Below are 15,479 nucleotides of genomic sequence, written 5' to 3' on the forward strand. Positions count from 1 at the left end.
AAGTGCCAAGCAACTTTCTAGCATTTTATATGTGAGTACATGAGGTAGGTACAGATATTATACAAAAGGAAATGGAGGCAGAGACTGGTCCCAGGTCACACAGCCAGTAAGAGGCAGAGCTGAGACGACATCCCAGACAGCCTGATTCTGCAGTGTGTGCTCTATGTCACACTGCCTCTCTATTCACATTACCTCAGTGAATCAACATAACCACCCTGAAAGAGAGACTTATCATCCCCATTTTATAAATATGGAATCTGAATTAACCCATGGTCACCTGGCTCAAGAGCAGGGTCTGACTTAGTCCAAGGGGCACAGTGATGATATAAAATGTGCCTTGGGCCAGAATTCCCACCTACTGTGCTGAGATATTGATCCCACTGGCCTCTGGAATGTCTGGGTTAAGCTGGACTAACCTGGGCCTCCAGGCTCATCTCCTCGGGCAGCAAGCAGCTTCCCATATTTACAGTAGTATGTTTTACCACATTATATTCATGTGTGTCCTACTATGAAAAGGTTGGGAAGCCATGGATTAGACTTGTCTCTTGGCTACATTAAAACAGGCCTGCCTGCCTGCTTTCTTTCCCCTTTCATTTATGTGAACCAGAGGCAGGAAAAAAAGCTCAGGTGCGAATCCAGGCCTGGGATGGCAAACAGTGTGAATCCTGAGATTCGGTCCTGAGATGTCCTTCATGCTAGGTATAGCAAGAGCTGCTAGGTCTCAGAAATAAACTCAGGTCTTGCACTGGGGCTGAACAGAAGTGGGAGTTTGGAGAAAGAGAGAAAGGAACATCTTTGACCCAGGCCTATGAAGCATTCCAGTAACAGCTGCTATTCCTGGACCAAAAAGAACAGTTTTAGCTCATCATTCATTGAATTAATAGTATTTATGCCCTAGCCAATTTGGCTCAATGGATATAGCATCGGCCTGTGGACTAAGGGGTCCTGGGTTCAATTCAAGTCAAGGGCACATACCTTGGTTGCAGGCTTCTCCCCAGCTCAGGCCCTGGTCGGGGTGCATGTAGGAGACAACCAATTGATGTGCTTCTCTCACATTAATGTTTCTATCTTTCCCTCTCTCTCTCTCTCTCTCTCGGAAAAATATCCTTAGGTGAGGATTAGAAAAAGAAGAAAAAATAAATTTATTTTTTTTAAAAAAAACAGTATTTGCTTTCATGGACTTATGAAGTAGGAAGTCACGGTTCGATTCCCAGTCAGGGCACCTGCCTGGGTTGTGGGCTCAATCCCCAGTGTTGGGCGTGCAGGAGGCAGCCAATCAATGATTGTCTCTCATCATTGATGTTTCTATCTCTCTCTCCCTCCCTTGCTCTCTAAAATCAATAAAAATATTTTTTAAAAAACAACAACAGTATTTGCTTTCTGCCATGTGTAGAGAACTGCAGCAGGTACTTCAGGGAGGCATAGTGTCAATAATGATGATAGAAACTGACACTGTAGCCCCTCTACTATATGCCAGGCACTGTTCTATGCTCTTTGTATATACAAGTCATCTAATCCTCACAACAACCTTATGTGGTACGTTCTATTATACTTCCATTTCACAGTTGAGGAAACTAAGATATAAGGAGATTAGCAATGTCTCACAAGTAGTAAGTGGCAGAGCTAAGATTTAAACAAAGCAGGATGGTGCCATAGTTCATATTCCTAACCCCTCTGCCACACTACCTATCTCAACTACCTTATATTTTAAGGCTTTGAGTATTCCCCATACTCAAAGCCTTAAAATATCTTTGAATAGATGTTGGGAAATTTAAATGACTTAATACCAAAAGTGTTTAAGGGCCTAGTGAGGAGCCTCGGAAGTTCCCAAGCCAGGGGTAATGGACATCAGAATGGCCTGAGAAGCTTTTTATTAAGTTTTTTTTTTTAAACATATTTTTATTGATTTCAGAGAGGAAGAGAGAGGGAGAAATAGAAACATCAATGATGAGAGAGAACAATTGATCAGCTGCCTCCTGCATGCCCCTACTGAGGATTGAGCCCACAACCTGGGCATGTGCCCTTGACCAGAATCAAACCTGGGACCCTTCAGTCCACAGGCCGGCATTCTACCCACTGAACCAAACCAGCTAAGACAGCCTGAGAAGCTTTATAAAATACTCAAGGACAGGCTCTCCCTAGAGTCTGAGTCAGAAACTCCAGGGACTGGCCCAGGCATATGATATTGAGCTTATGCCTGAGACCACCAGAAGCTGAATCCCCAGAGAGAAGCCCTCAGCAGCACCACGGAGTAGGCAGCCCATAGAGCCCATAATGCCAGGTAAGAAGGGGAGGAAGTTTACACCAGGTCTCCTGGTAACTCACTGACTGGGAGAAAAAGTTCCTGGATAAGAGTCTTGGGGCTCAGAGCTCCTCACCTGCTCCCGCTTGAGCTTCTCTCTTTTCCGAATCAGCTCGATGAGCAGCCGGGCTCGCTCCAAGTCGTGCCGCAATTTCTGCCAGTATTTCAGCTCTTCCTTCACGGCGCTTGTTTTCTCATCCTGCTCTCGCTGCAGGAGGGAAGGGAAGGGAAGGGAAAGGAAGGAGCTAGGTGCCTCCTTCCTGCCCAAAGTCCTCTCCCTAATCAAGCTTCATGGGGCCTTGACAAGTTAAGAGCCCCAACCCCTTCCTTGACCCACAGTCCCTCAAAGACCCTCCACTCCCTTTCCACCCACTCCTTCCTCCTGGGCTTCCCCTGACCCTATAGCAATGTTTCTTTACTGCAGTACAACTGCCCGGGTGAGATCTGGGACCACTCCTCCCACTCTTGGGGACACCAGAGAGCACTAGTGCCCCTCAGGGCTGAAAAGAATTTCAGAAGGAAACTAGTAGACACCTCAGGATAGGATTTCTCCCTAGAGCTTCAACTTTGATCTAGAAAACGAAGTGTTCTTACTATAAGCTTGTACTAACTGACTTTAAAACACCTCCACCCCACCAAATAAAGGGTTGCAGACCTAGAAAAGATTACAACGTAGTAGGGGGAAGTGTAGGGTTTGATGCACAAGGGCACAGTAGCAAAAAGACAACAAAAACTGATCAGAGACTGAATATAAGATGCTGCGAGGATATAAAATAGAGAGGATCTGAGTGGGTTGGGATTAGGTCAGGGATGGCTTCCTGAGGGAGGAATCTTACTAGGTTTTCACATGTGGATATGGATGAATAAAGCAGTAAGGAAGGTCTTTTTTTTTTTTTTAACATATATATCTTTATTGATTTCAGAGAGGAAGGGAGAGATAGAAACATCAGTGAGAATCATTGCTCAGCTGCCTCTTGCATGTCTCCTACTGGGGATCATGCTTGCAACTGGGCATGTGCCCTGACTGGGAATCGAACTGTGACCTCCTGGTTCATAGTTTGACGCTCAACCACTGAGCCACGCTGGCTGGGCAAGGAAGGCCTCTTCTGGAACTAAAGAAACCATAGAGCCAAAGGGTGGAGGGATACTCAGTGGTTCTTTGCTTGGTGAGAAAAAATGAGCTGGCCAGAGGAGAGAAGCTGGAAAATCACAAAAGCCATGAAAGATCCAGAACCCAGCTGACAAGAAGCCTCAAATGCCAGACCAAACAGCCTGGAGCCTGGACATATTCTGGGAAAGGAAGTGACAGGATGGAAAATGGTGTGTAAGACATCACCAGTTGTAGATCAAAGAAAGAATGAGAGGCTGGTGACAATCTAGATAGAAAGCTACTGCTGAAATTAAAGGGATATGTGTGAGCAATGTAGCTGGAGAATGGAGACAAAGGGCCATATACTGATAAATCCTCCAAAGAGCTTAGGGAGGAGTAACTGCGGCTTGTTATGGAGGGAAGAGTCAAGAGTAACTATAAGGTGGGGAACGTCTGAGATCATGACAATAATGAAGAAATATGTTTACTGAGAGGAAGGAAGATAATAAATTCAGTTCCCAGTACCTGAGTTACAAGAAACAACATCTACATGGACATCTACAGTTCCTGTGCCCTATAGGGTCTGAGGGTAGAAAATAAGGATGAGGACAAGTCAAGAAATCTGTAGCAACTACTCCACAGTTATTTACAGCTACGAATGTACAAGTTCTCCAATCAGACAGGCCAGCAACTGAGCCTCTGGGAATGTTACCATTAAGGAGTAAGAAGTAGGATGGGCACAGGGTGCAGCCTGTGGGGTGTTGGAGGTGGGAAATGAAGTCACAGAGAAGCTCTAAGACAAGATGGCCAGCGTATCAAATGTATCAAACAACAGTCAATGAAGTGAGAATCTAAGGAAAGACTTGCTGAGCTGGGAGGAGGTCACTGATGTTCCATGGGAGGCTACAGGGGAGCACATGGACCATTTTGAAGAGAGACCAGATATAGAAGTGGCACCTTAGTACTCAGTTCCAAAAGGCAAAAGTGAAATCAGACAGAACGCAGAGGTTATCATGTGTGAGAATACTTAAAAGGCAGAAGTAATGGAGCAATGAATAGGGAGAGAGAACTAAAAATGTTAAGTCTCTCAGGCCCAGCTGGCATGACTCAGTGATTGAGCGCCCACCTATGAACCAGGAGGTCACAGTTTGATTCCTGGTCATAGTACATGCCTGTGTTTCAGGCTCAACCCCCAGTCGGGGGGCATGAAGCAGGCAGCCAATAAATGATTCTCTCTCACCACTGATGTTTTTATCTCTCTCCCTCTCCCTTCCTCTAAATAAAAATATGTATTTTTTTTAAGTCTCCACCCTCACAGAAAACATTAAACATAGCAATTCCAGTTGCTAGTGACTAAAAGGTCATGACAATTGGGCAAGCTATGCACAACTTACCGTATTTTTCGGACCATAAGACGCACTTTTTTCCCCCCAGAAGTGGGGGGGGGGGGGGAAGTCCCTGCGTCTTATGGTCCAAATATAGCCTACACATATACTTTAAAAAAAAAGTTTTTTTACTTGCCCAGCTCTGTGTGGTCTCTGTGTGCTTGCCCGGCTCTAAAATGGTTCTAAATGCTGCTGTTTACTTTACAGGGTTGATTACATGTGTTTATGACTGTGATGTTGGGTTTTAATGCACATAAAATATTTTAGGACACTATTTGTTTCAGAATCTTTTTTTCTTCATTTCCCTTCTCTAAAAACTGGTGCGTCTTATGGTCCGGAGCGTCTTATGGTCCGAAAAATACGGTAGATGGTAAATTTGTGTATTTTCTATGAATCACTTTTTTTGGCACATGGCAATCCAGTGTCTTGAGGAAAGTGTGCCTTTTCTTAATTCATGCAATTCAGTGCTGCCTGGCTCTCATTCATCCCACTACTTCCATTCTGCCACATCTAAAGGCTTTTATCCACATATACAGACAGCTGGGCTTGCTCTTCACTATTCCCTACAATTTGCTCCGAAGTCAAGCTTCTCCCATCCAGAAGGAGATGCTGTCTGGTCTGAGGAGCTCTATACTGCTGGAGGTCATTCCCGGGATAGACCACCTTTAGGGGTGATCACATATGGGCAAAGGCTCCACTGAGGGTTAGGGGAATGGGGAGCCCCAACCATCACTCCTTCATCGCTCCACCTCCAAATCACCATGTCACCTACCTGCTCGGCATTTCTTTGGGACTGCAGGTGGGAATGCAGGCGGCGAATGAGGGGTACACCGTTCCGTGCCTGCCGCTTCAACAGCCAATAGTTGTGAAGCCGCTGCATGAACTGGTTTTTCCTCTGAAAGGAGAGACCACTACAGATCTTGTTCAACCTTGAGTAGAGGCAAAGGGAAGTGACAGACAGGGTCAGTGGGCAGACCAGATTATAGCCTCCTCTCCAGACCCTGGTTCATTTATGAACCTTATAAAGGAAGACAGAATAAAGTGGCCCAATGCCTCACCTCAGAGAAAGGCTTGAAAAGAACAGCAAAGTCAAGCAGCTCAGATTCACTTGACTTTCCACATCCTGCATTGCAATCCTGAACCTCCATGACAACCCTCTTCTAGAAAACCTGTTTCCTGCAGTTGTGGACTCCTGAGAAGCAGGCCTGCACCCCAAAAGGCTTGTCTTGATAAAAGGCAGCAAGAGAACAGGAACTTGAGTAAGCTATGAGCAATGTGGTCACTATCTCCTGTGTCTGAGGGTCTCACCAGACCAGCTGGAAGGAAAACTAGCTACTCTCAAATGCAACCCTTTGGACTCATCTGACCTCTGGTTTTTCATTAAAAACCTCAGCAGCCCCAAAATGTCTGATTTTGAACCAAAATATATATTTTCATGAATTTCAAGGTATAAGAGGATGGAGAATCTGAAAACTTAGCCTTAGCCTTACGGTAGGGGTGTGTGGCAGGAAGGGAAAGAGGTAGGAAGGGAATTAATGAGAGCCTACAATCTCTAACCTAATGCCCATACTGAAAGGTGGGTAACATTATTTCCATGTTATAGAAGATGGAAAGGCAACTGAGGAACAGAGGCTGAACAAATTGTCAAAGTCACTAATGCAGCTAATAAGATGATGGAGCTGGGGTGGGATCTGAACCATGATCTCTTGGCTGTTCCATGCAGTGTTCGATAATTGGTTATCTACCGGGTGAGCAAAAGGCCTCAGTGCTCCTGTGGTGTTTCTACTGCTTTTCTCTTCGTCTCACCCCACTGAAAGGAAGATAAGCATGGCTAAAGAAGGTAGAACCTAAGAAGAATGGGCATCTTGGACTGGACATAGCTCACCTGGGCCTTGCGCCTTTCCACAGTCAGACATTCTTGCCCAAAGCCAAGCTTACAAAATCAGGGCCTAGGTAGGACTTTCCCCAAAGGACAGATCCCCCACCAGTGCCCATGCCAAGCACACCTGCCCAGATGCAGGGAGCCCCCTCCCTCTATAACCTCTTGGCCATGGAGGGTCCCAATAGCATTTGTGCAGATAGGAAAAAGAATAATAATAAAATAGCAGCAGCAGCCATTTATTGAGAGCTTACTATTTGCCAGGCACTGTCCTAAGTGCTTTACTTGTATTATTTCTCACAACCCTATGAAGTAGGTTTACTTACAAATAAATAAGTAACTTGCCAAAGGTCACACAGGTAGTGATAGAAACAGGATTCAAATATAGGTCTGTATGGTCCTTAGCCAGCCTGCAAGAGACATCTTAAGAGCAGACATGGCAAAAAGCCTAGCGCCAGGGCATAACACCTACAGATGTGGACTAAGCCTTTAACAGGGTGTCCTGGAACAGTTCTGTGACTAGAGGATACATTTCCAAGTCGATTAAATTCTAACTCAAGCCATGGCTTGCAACAAGAGCCTCTCCCTCCTGACCTTCTATGCTCTTATGTCTTCTTTCCAAGAGACAAGTCTGATTGCCTGTTTCCCTTGTATAACTCATTCCTCACTACCTCTAGTATTCCTTTATCCCTATTCTTCTCATCAAGTGAGAGAGACAGCAGGTATAGAACCTACAGTTGAGCCCCAGTTGTGGTCCAGAGTCAGCCACTTTCCACCTGGTTCCAGCCCTTAGAACAGGACTTGGCATATAGTAAGTGCTCAATAAACATCTCAATGAATAAATAAAGGAGTGAACAACTTTACCTCCAATGGCCGCGGTTTCTTCATCTGGGGGTGTGGGAGAAGGTGCAAGGACTATATTAGATGAATAATCTTCACGATTCCTTCCTGCTCTAACATTCTACTTATTTATGAATATCATCCTTGAGATGAGCCTCCACTGGAAAATCTCCTGTCTCTTGTTCTCCACCAACTTCCCAACCCTCCAACAGTTCCAGAGACCTCTACGGTGGCTTAACAGGTACACTGGTCTCTTTATACACTTAGTAGGCTTATACATAGCTGACGAGTGATCCTAAATCTAAAAACTTCTCAAGAGGAGTAACATGTACTCCCCACACCACCACCCCTCCCAGAAAATCCCTATCATTCCCAGGACCAAGCTTTCTAGATAGTAGAAAACCATACTGACCCCCGCAATTGGAAGTAACTGCATCACTATAGAGTATTTGGAAACATGTGGGGTAGGTTTGATGTTGTCACAAAGACCAGGCAATGAAGGAGGGGATCCTACTGGTATTTACAAAGACCACAGATGCTCAACATCCAGAAACACCTGGGACAGTCCTAATAATGAAGAATTACCATATCCCAAATGATATGGTAATTCTTGATCCTACTGAAAAATACTGCCTTAGACATCCTGTCACCTGAGCTACTAAGCAACTCAATTGTTTATCTCACCTTGAACCAAAGGAAACACATTGTTCTGAAAACACAACCAAAATCACAAACCAGACTAGGTAAACCCAGGACCCAGGAGAAATTTGAGGGCACGGAAGAGAACAGATGTTCATCAACGTGCATGGGAAAGGCCACCACCAGCCCAAGAAGAAACCATTAGTCTCTGGGGCACCCTCCTGGGCAGGTTTACCTGTAAGAGGGTATCTGTGGGACGGTGACCAAGGGGACAACGGAGGGCATGTCTCGACCTACTTCCTCTGGATCTTTCTTGATTTTTTGCTTCAAAGTCATCTTGTTCTTCTTAGACACTCCTTTGAGGGGGCCACCTACTATACCTTGGCCTTCATCTTCCTCCTCTTCCACCTCTTCTTTGTCTTCCTCCTCCCCATAGCCTTCCTTCAGCCCTTCCTCATTCCCAGGCTCACTAAGGCTTCCAGGGGAGACACCCTTCCTCCTCGCAGTGGCAGCACCTGGGGGTGAGTGGGCCTCACAGTAGGCAGTCTTGCGCACTGAGAAAGTGGTGCCATTTAGGCTGGTTTCGCGCATGGGCTCAATCTTCATGAAGAGCCCGGCCCGCTGTGCACACGTCACATGGAAGGCTGTGTAGCAGTTCACCTTTTGGCACTGGATGGAGGCACCCAGCCCCTTCTGCTTGCAGATATAGCAGGTCAGTTTCCAGCGGGCAGGTGGGATGTTGTCAATGCCCTCGATGGGCTCCAGGAACACGGTGTTAGCAAAGCACACTTCAGGGATCCAGATAGCACACACCACGTGGGCCCAGTGCCCATCGCTGGTCTGTTTGAAGGCGCCACCTTTATTGGGGCAGAGGACACAATCCACAGGCCGGGAGGGAGACTGCAGGCAGCAGCGGCATAGCCACTGACCCTCGGGGATGTAGGGGACTCCGTAGCACTCCTGGTGTACAGCCAGGTTGCAGATGTCACAGAAGAGAATGACGTTGCTATTGTGGCATTCGTCATCCAGGCACACACAGCAGAAGGCGTCTTCGTCAATGAGTGACTGCTGGGCCCCACTGCTACGACTCTCCAAGTATGACTCCTTCTCAAGCCGGTCTACCAGCAGCTCAAAGGTGTCTGCCGACACCGAACTGTGCCCATCCGTTCGCCGCTTCTCATTCACCATGTCCAGCCAGGCCAGGTCCTCCTCATCCATGTCATACTCTACCTCTGCATCCAGGTCTTCAGGCGATTTCTCAATGTAGCGGTAGTAGGCAGCAGGCAATGGGGGTGCTTCTGGCTGACTGCCTGAGTCCACCACGCGGAAGCTGGGCTGCGGGAGGTGGAAGGAAGTGCCGGATGCATGCTTGGAGCAGGACTCTTTCTTCTTGCCCTTGGATGAGGGTTTTTTGGACTTGCCAGGGAACTGAGGCTGCTCGCTGTTTTCCTTGTTACTATTACATTCAGTGATATCCTGGGCAGTCAGCTCATCCTCCGTGATGATCTTGAGTGGGTCATAGATGCTGATACGATGCAGGCGTCCATCAATGTCCACTTCGACAATTCGCTGGGCCTGGGCATATGTCAGGGTCTCCCGAGTAGGTGAGCACTTGAGACTGTAGGGGGATGGGGAGCGCCGGCCCTCGGCATTCTGCCGTGACTTCTGGCGAGGCTTCCTCATGGCACCTGGGAAACAGGGGGACAGGCCTAAGGAGAGAAGTCAAGGAGACTGTGAGGTGGATGCACTCATTCACCCTCCCACCTGACCAAGCGGCCAAGAAAGAGGACTGAATACTCCTTCTGTCTAAACACTGCTCTGTCCCTTAGATGTCCCCATGGTTTACTTCTTCACCTCCTTCAAGTCTTTCCGAAAACATGATGCTCAGTGAGAATTCCCTGACCATGCTCCCTAAAATTGCAAATCCAGCCCTAGCCAGTTTGGCTTAGTGGATAGAGTGTCAGCCTGCAGACTGAAGGGTCCTGGGCTCAATTTCAGTCAGGGGCACCTGCCCAGGTTGGGGGCTCGATCTTCAGTAGGGGAGGTGCAGCCAATCAATGATGTTCTCTTATCATTGATGTTTCAATCTCTCCCTCTCCCTTCTTCTCTGAAACCAATAAAAATACGTGTGTGTGTGTGTGTGTGTGTGTTTAACTGCAAATCCCTCTTTTCTACCACAACCTTTCATTCTGCTTTATTTTTCACTATACCACTCAGCATCTTTTACTATGCTATGGAATTTACCTCTTTATCATGTACTAGTGGCCTGGTGCATGAAATTCATGCACATGGGGGTATCCCTCAGCCCAGCCTGCACCCTCTTGCAATCCGGGACCGCTGGCTCCTAACTGCTCTCACCTGCCTGCCTGCTGGCCTGATCACTTCCAACTGCCCTCCTTGCTGGCCTGCTTGCCCCCAAATGCCTCCCTGCCAGACTGATAACCCCCAACTGCCCCCTACTTACCCACCACTGACCCTCAGCCAACCTGATAACCCCCAACTGTCCTCCCCTTCTGGCCTGATCACCCCTAACCACCTCTGCCTTGGCCCCACCACCATGGCTTTGTCTGGAAGGTCTCCTGGTCTAATCAGCATATTACCCTTTTATTACCCCTAGTATAGATGTTTGCTTCCTCCCACTAGATGTAAGCTCCATGAGGGGAGGGATTTTTGCCTGTCTTGTTCACTATATCCCCAGCGCCTGGAATGGTGCCTGGCTCCTGAATAATAGCTGAACAAAAGGAGAAATCAAACATGCACGATCTCTGCCTTCTAGAAGCTCTGTCTGACTGAAGGGACAGAAAAGTAAATAGTTCATTACAATGCAACATAAGGCTGTGGGACAGCTATCTATGGAAAAGTAGGGGCAGTTATGACTTCAGAAAACAAGAACTACATACATTTTCAAGCTCTGAACATGCACAGTCCCATCCAAGGATGAACAACTCACATTACTATGATCAGAAACCCTATCCCCTGCCCCTGCCCAGGGATGAAGGGGTGAAGGCACATGAAATGTCTATCTCATGTAGTCTAAAGATTTCAAACTACAGTCTTCAGGGTTTTATCTGCAAAAGGCAGCATTCAGGATGCACTGGCTAGTACATTAGAGAGAAGCTCTGGAAGTGGCCCCAAGTGGCACTGAAGCTGTAAGCTGAGCTACCTGGGCCCTTCACTAGACCTAAGGCTAAGGTTCCTGGGGCAATATCTGAGGTAAACTCTCAATGCATTCTGTTTCCAAAACACTTATATCTAGCCTACCCTGTGCAGCCAAGAGAGAGCCCTAAAGTCTTCTACATCGTTCTCTGGAAAGAGGGAACGATGTCAAGCTCAAAGGGCCTGTGGCAAGCAGTCAGTGAGGCCATCACTTACAGGAAAGATCTCTGGGGATATGCCTGGGGTGAGGGTGATTTGAAAGGGTATGAACAGGGACAGGATTTCAAAGAGAAAAACAGTTTGTCACCTTGGTGGAAGGACCTACCATCCCTATCTATAAAGCAGAGATGACAAGGCCCTTTCACTTTTAATATTTCTCACAACCAATTTGGGAGGCATTTTACAGATGGAGATATCTGAAAGATGTCACTCAACCCAAGTGATAAAGCTACAATTCAAACCCAGATCTTTGACCTGCTCACCTTATCTTCTGACTTACTAGGAGGTAGAACACCACAGAGGTGCCTGGTCTGGTAAAAAAAAAAAAAAAAAAAAAAAAGGCTCTAATCTTGCCCCTCGATGACCAGAAAAAAGTCACTTAATCTCTCTGGGCCTCTATACTCCATCAATAAAACAAAAACAGTAACATCTACCTCTTAAGGGCTGCTATTCGTTAGTAAGGTATTAAGATCCTCGTTTAAAAAAGGCCTTCCACGCCCTGAGCCGGTTTGGCTCAGTGGATAGAGCGGAGGCCTCCAGACGGAAGGGTCCAGGTTCGATACCAGTCAGGGCACATGCCCCGGTTGTGGGCTCGATCCCCAGTGTGGGGCAAGCAGGAGGCAGCCAATCAATGATTCTCTCTCATCATTGATGTTTCTCTCTCCCCCTTCTCTTTGAAATATATACTTAAAAAATAATAAAATAAGGTCTTCCAATCCCACAGTGTGACTGAAGCATTAAAAAAACGAACACCGCCAGGCAGGCAGGCACACAGCCTACCTGGAGCCAAAGCAAACAAGCATCACATCTGTCCGGACTCCAGAGGCCCTTGGCCGCTACATGCCTGATAAATGCCAACTCCCTGGGGGCAGCCTGGGCCAAGGGCCCGGCGGACGGCCTCCTCCCCTGGCCTGGAGACCCCTAGGCGGGCGCGGGCATCCACCTCATCGCTAGCTTCCAACAGTTTAAAGAGGCTGTGGCCCCTCCGATGCAACTCTACCTTCCCCCTTCCCCCTTCCCCCTCCCTCCCTCCTACCTCCCAGCAGCTCAGGAACCTCCCCGCCAGGCGGTAGGGAGACCTCTTCCGTCCCCCGCCAGCTTCTGGAGCCCGAGGGGCAGACTGAGGGGAGAGGGCTGCCGCTGAGGAGAAGGAGGTGAGTTTCGCCCACAAGGAGCTTACAGTCGTTTTTTGGCGGGAGTTTCTCATCCCACACAACCCTCCCCACAGCCACACCTCCAAGTATCTCTAACAGCCCCAGCGGTCTTCCCGACATCTCCTGGGACCCCATGGCCCACGCCACCCAGGTCCCAGGGAATGAGGGGTTTCTGCAAGAAGACTGTACCCCTGCGCCCCTCAGGAGGTCCTCGTGAGACGAGGACCGCAGCCAAGGCTTCTGCCCCTACAAAGGGGCACCATTTCCAGGAGGAGCTTGCTTGACTCCTCAGAGGAGAAGGGGGGACATATATCGCCTCTCCGCGGAGGAGGGGGCGAGCGCGCCAGGCGGACTGACGCGAGTGTGACCCTCGGACCGAGAGCTGGCACCGGGGACACAGCGGCGCAGAGGCGAGCCCCCATTGGCTGCCTCACCTGCCGCTTAGGGGAAACCGGAGCGCCCAGGGCCGCTCAGGGGGCGGGACTCCCCTCAGGCCTGGCCAATCGGAGAGCGAGGCGGGGGCGGGGCTCGGGCGCTCCGCTTCCAGGGCCGGGGGAAAACAAGATGGCGGCTGCGGGAGGGGGTCCTCGCTTCTCTGCTCCCCCCTCGCCCGCCTGCCTGTCCCCCGCCGCCGTCCCCGATCCGGGAGAGGGCTTCACCCGCCCGCGCCCTGCTCGGAAAGCCCCCCGCTCCCCTCCCGCCCCCGCGCAGCCCCGGGTCCCCGTAGGCCCCGCCGCCCCCGCGCCCGCCCCCGCTCCGTCTGGCCCCGCTGCCGCCCCCATTACCTCAGCCACCGGCCCGGCCCCAACGTTCGGGGATCCTGGGCGCGGGCCGGCCGGCCGTGGAGCAGGACGGGCGGCCCGGGAAGCGGAGCGCGGCCTCCTCCCGCGCCGGCCTCCGCGTGCCCCCGCCCGGCCCGCGCTGGGCCCCAGCCCGGCCGCCGCCGCCGCTCCCGGGGGAGGAGGGGGAATGGAGCCGCCGCTGCCGCCGCCGCCGCCGCCGCCACGGAGCCCGGCCGAGGGGAGGGAGGGATCAGCCCCCAGGCAGGATCCGCCCCTCCGGCCTCCCCCCGCCACCTCCACCCCTTCCCTCGCTCCCTCCCCGGCTCGGCGGGCTCTCCCGCTGAACGGGAGCGAGAGCGCGAAAGAGGGGGACGGGGAGATGTCCCCCGCCCGCGGCGGGGGCGGCGCGGAGGGGAGCGCGGAGCCGCCGCCCGGGCTCGGTCCCCGGCGCGGCCTCGCGGTGGCGGTGCGGGGCGGGCGGCGGCGCGGAGCGGGCGGGGGTGCGCCGCGCCTCCCAGGCCCAGCCGCGCGGCGAGCCCGGCCGGGGCGCTGGGACATCGGGTCTCCCCGGGAACGACGGGGGCCCCGAACTCTCGTCAGCCTCCCCTCCCCTGTGCCGGGGGGGGGGGGGGCTCAGTTTTGGGGCAGCACCCCCCCCCCGCGGAGCTCGAGGGCCCCCCCAAAGGTTACGCCAGGGCAGTGGAGTCAAAACTGGTCTGTAGTTTGGGGTGCAGGTGCCTGCTCTCCAGGAAGTCGCCGATCCCCCCACCCCCCCCCAAATCGGGAGGACACTGATCTCGCACGTCGGTCCTCCCCCGGGGGACAGCAGGCCAGCCCTGGGGTGGACAGGTGCGCGCCCGGCTCCCCGCGAGAACCCTCCTCTCTGCTCCAAGGGGGGAAACAGGAAAGTTTGTCCACCTCCGGGGCCGCCCGGAGCCCGCGCAGCGCAGAGGACGGGAAACCCGGCCGGGCTAGTCGATTCATTCATGCGACAGCGGCTCCCCGGGAGATGCCGGCCGAAGGCAACTTGGGGCCGGGCTTCCAGGTGCGATCCCGCCGGCTGTGTTTGGGTAACTTTGAGAAGCCGGCCCCTCTGCCACCCCCGTTACCTGTAAGTGGGAAAGCGTACCTCCTAGGACCGAAGTCTGCAGCCCCAGCCTTTGCTGGTGTTTATAGCGGACCGGTGGGTGAGCTGCCTCTGCAAGTCAAGATGAATGACACATTTTGAAAGTGTCTCCTCTGCCCACGCCGGTGGGGAGGTTTTCACAAGTTCTGGCGGGTTCTGTGATCCAGGACACCCACTGTAGTCAGGTTTTTACGAAGTCTCAGGACCCAGTCTTCCCAGGGTTTGGGCTGAAAGGTATTGCTCCTTCTGAAGTTTTTAGTCGCCCATTATCCTAAGGGATTTAAATACATTGTGTTTCGAATTTGATAAAAGGGAGCTAATTTGTATCACCAAGATGTTTTCCTGATAAGGTAGGTGGTAGCTCTTTCTGGTGGTGATAGCCAAAATGCTTCGGTTAACCAATTTTTTATAAAAGGGAGTGGTTTGAGGAGCTAAGCCCGGGCAGGGCAGTGTTTTGAAAACTGAAGAATACTGTGAATTAATGTGTTCTGAGGCCAAAGGGAATAATCATTGCGAGGGAAGGTGTGGAAGAAAGGATTAATTGTGAAGGGAAAGCCCTAGAGGCAAGAGAATATTACAATTACTTTTAGTTTAAAAAAAACAAAAAACGAAAGACTAGTGCAAACAAGGAAACTGAATTTTATTTCTTATTCTTTTAAAATGTGAAATATACAATTTATACATATGGTTAATAACATTTCTTGATGGGTTTTCTCAAATTGTACTTAACACAATTCCATTTGTGTGATTGGGGGTTATATTTTTTCCACTAAAATTAATAAATACCTTGAGAAAAAATTCATTGGTTTCCATTTGTAACAGTAAGTAAAATAATTATTTTAGTGCTATTGTAAAAGCATCAAGTTAACCTAATACATATAATTTCTAGGTTTTTCTATTAAAAGGT

At 50.1% G+C, this 15,479-nt stretch overlaps 1 protein-coding gene across 9 annotated transcripts in view; it reads right to left on the minus strand.

The window, feature by feature from the left end:
* Positions 1-13,611, minus strand: part of BRPF3 (bromodomain and PHD finger containing 3) — a 37,033-nt gene extending 23,422 nt beyond the window's left edge. For 4 of the 9 annotated variants that reach the window (XR_006740097.1, XR_006740098.1, XR_004983648.2 and 1 more), the window contains exons 1-4: positions 13,450-13,611; positions 8,371-9,844; positions 5,550-5,706; positions 2,379-2,510 (exon numbers count right to left, since the gene is read on the minus strand). Coding sequence is in view for 6 of the 9 variants with exons in the window: in XM_045573344.1 (XP_045429300.1) it covers positions 2,379-2,510; positions 5,550-5,706; positions 8,371-9,818 (1,737 nt within the window). In the remaining 3 variants the exon portion in view is untranslated. Of the gene's footprint in view, positions 1-2,378; positions 2,511-5,549; positions 5,707-8,370; positions 9,845-10,379; positions 10,395-10,759; positions 10,921-13,449 lie in introns of all 9 variants that reach the window. The other 5 variants (XM_045573343.1, XM_036413737.2, XM_036413738.2 and 2 more) reach the window with 5 other exon arrangements.
* Positions 13,612-15,479: the final 1,868 nt, after the last annotated feature.

The sequence above is a fragment of the Pipistrellus kuhlii genome, unplaced genomic scaffold (assembly GCF_014108245.1).
Source record: "Pipistrellus kuhlii isolate mPipKuh1 unplaced genomic scaffold, mPipKuh1.p scaffold_m20_p_5, whole genome shotgun sequence".
NCBI classification, from domain to species: Eukaryota; Metazoa; Chordata; class Mammalia; order Chiroptera; family Vespertilionidae; genus Pipistrellus; species Pipistrellus kuhlii.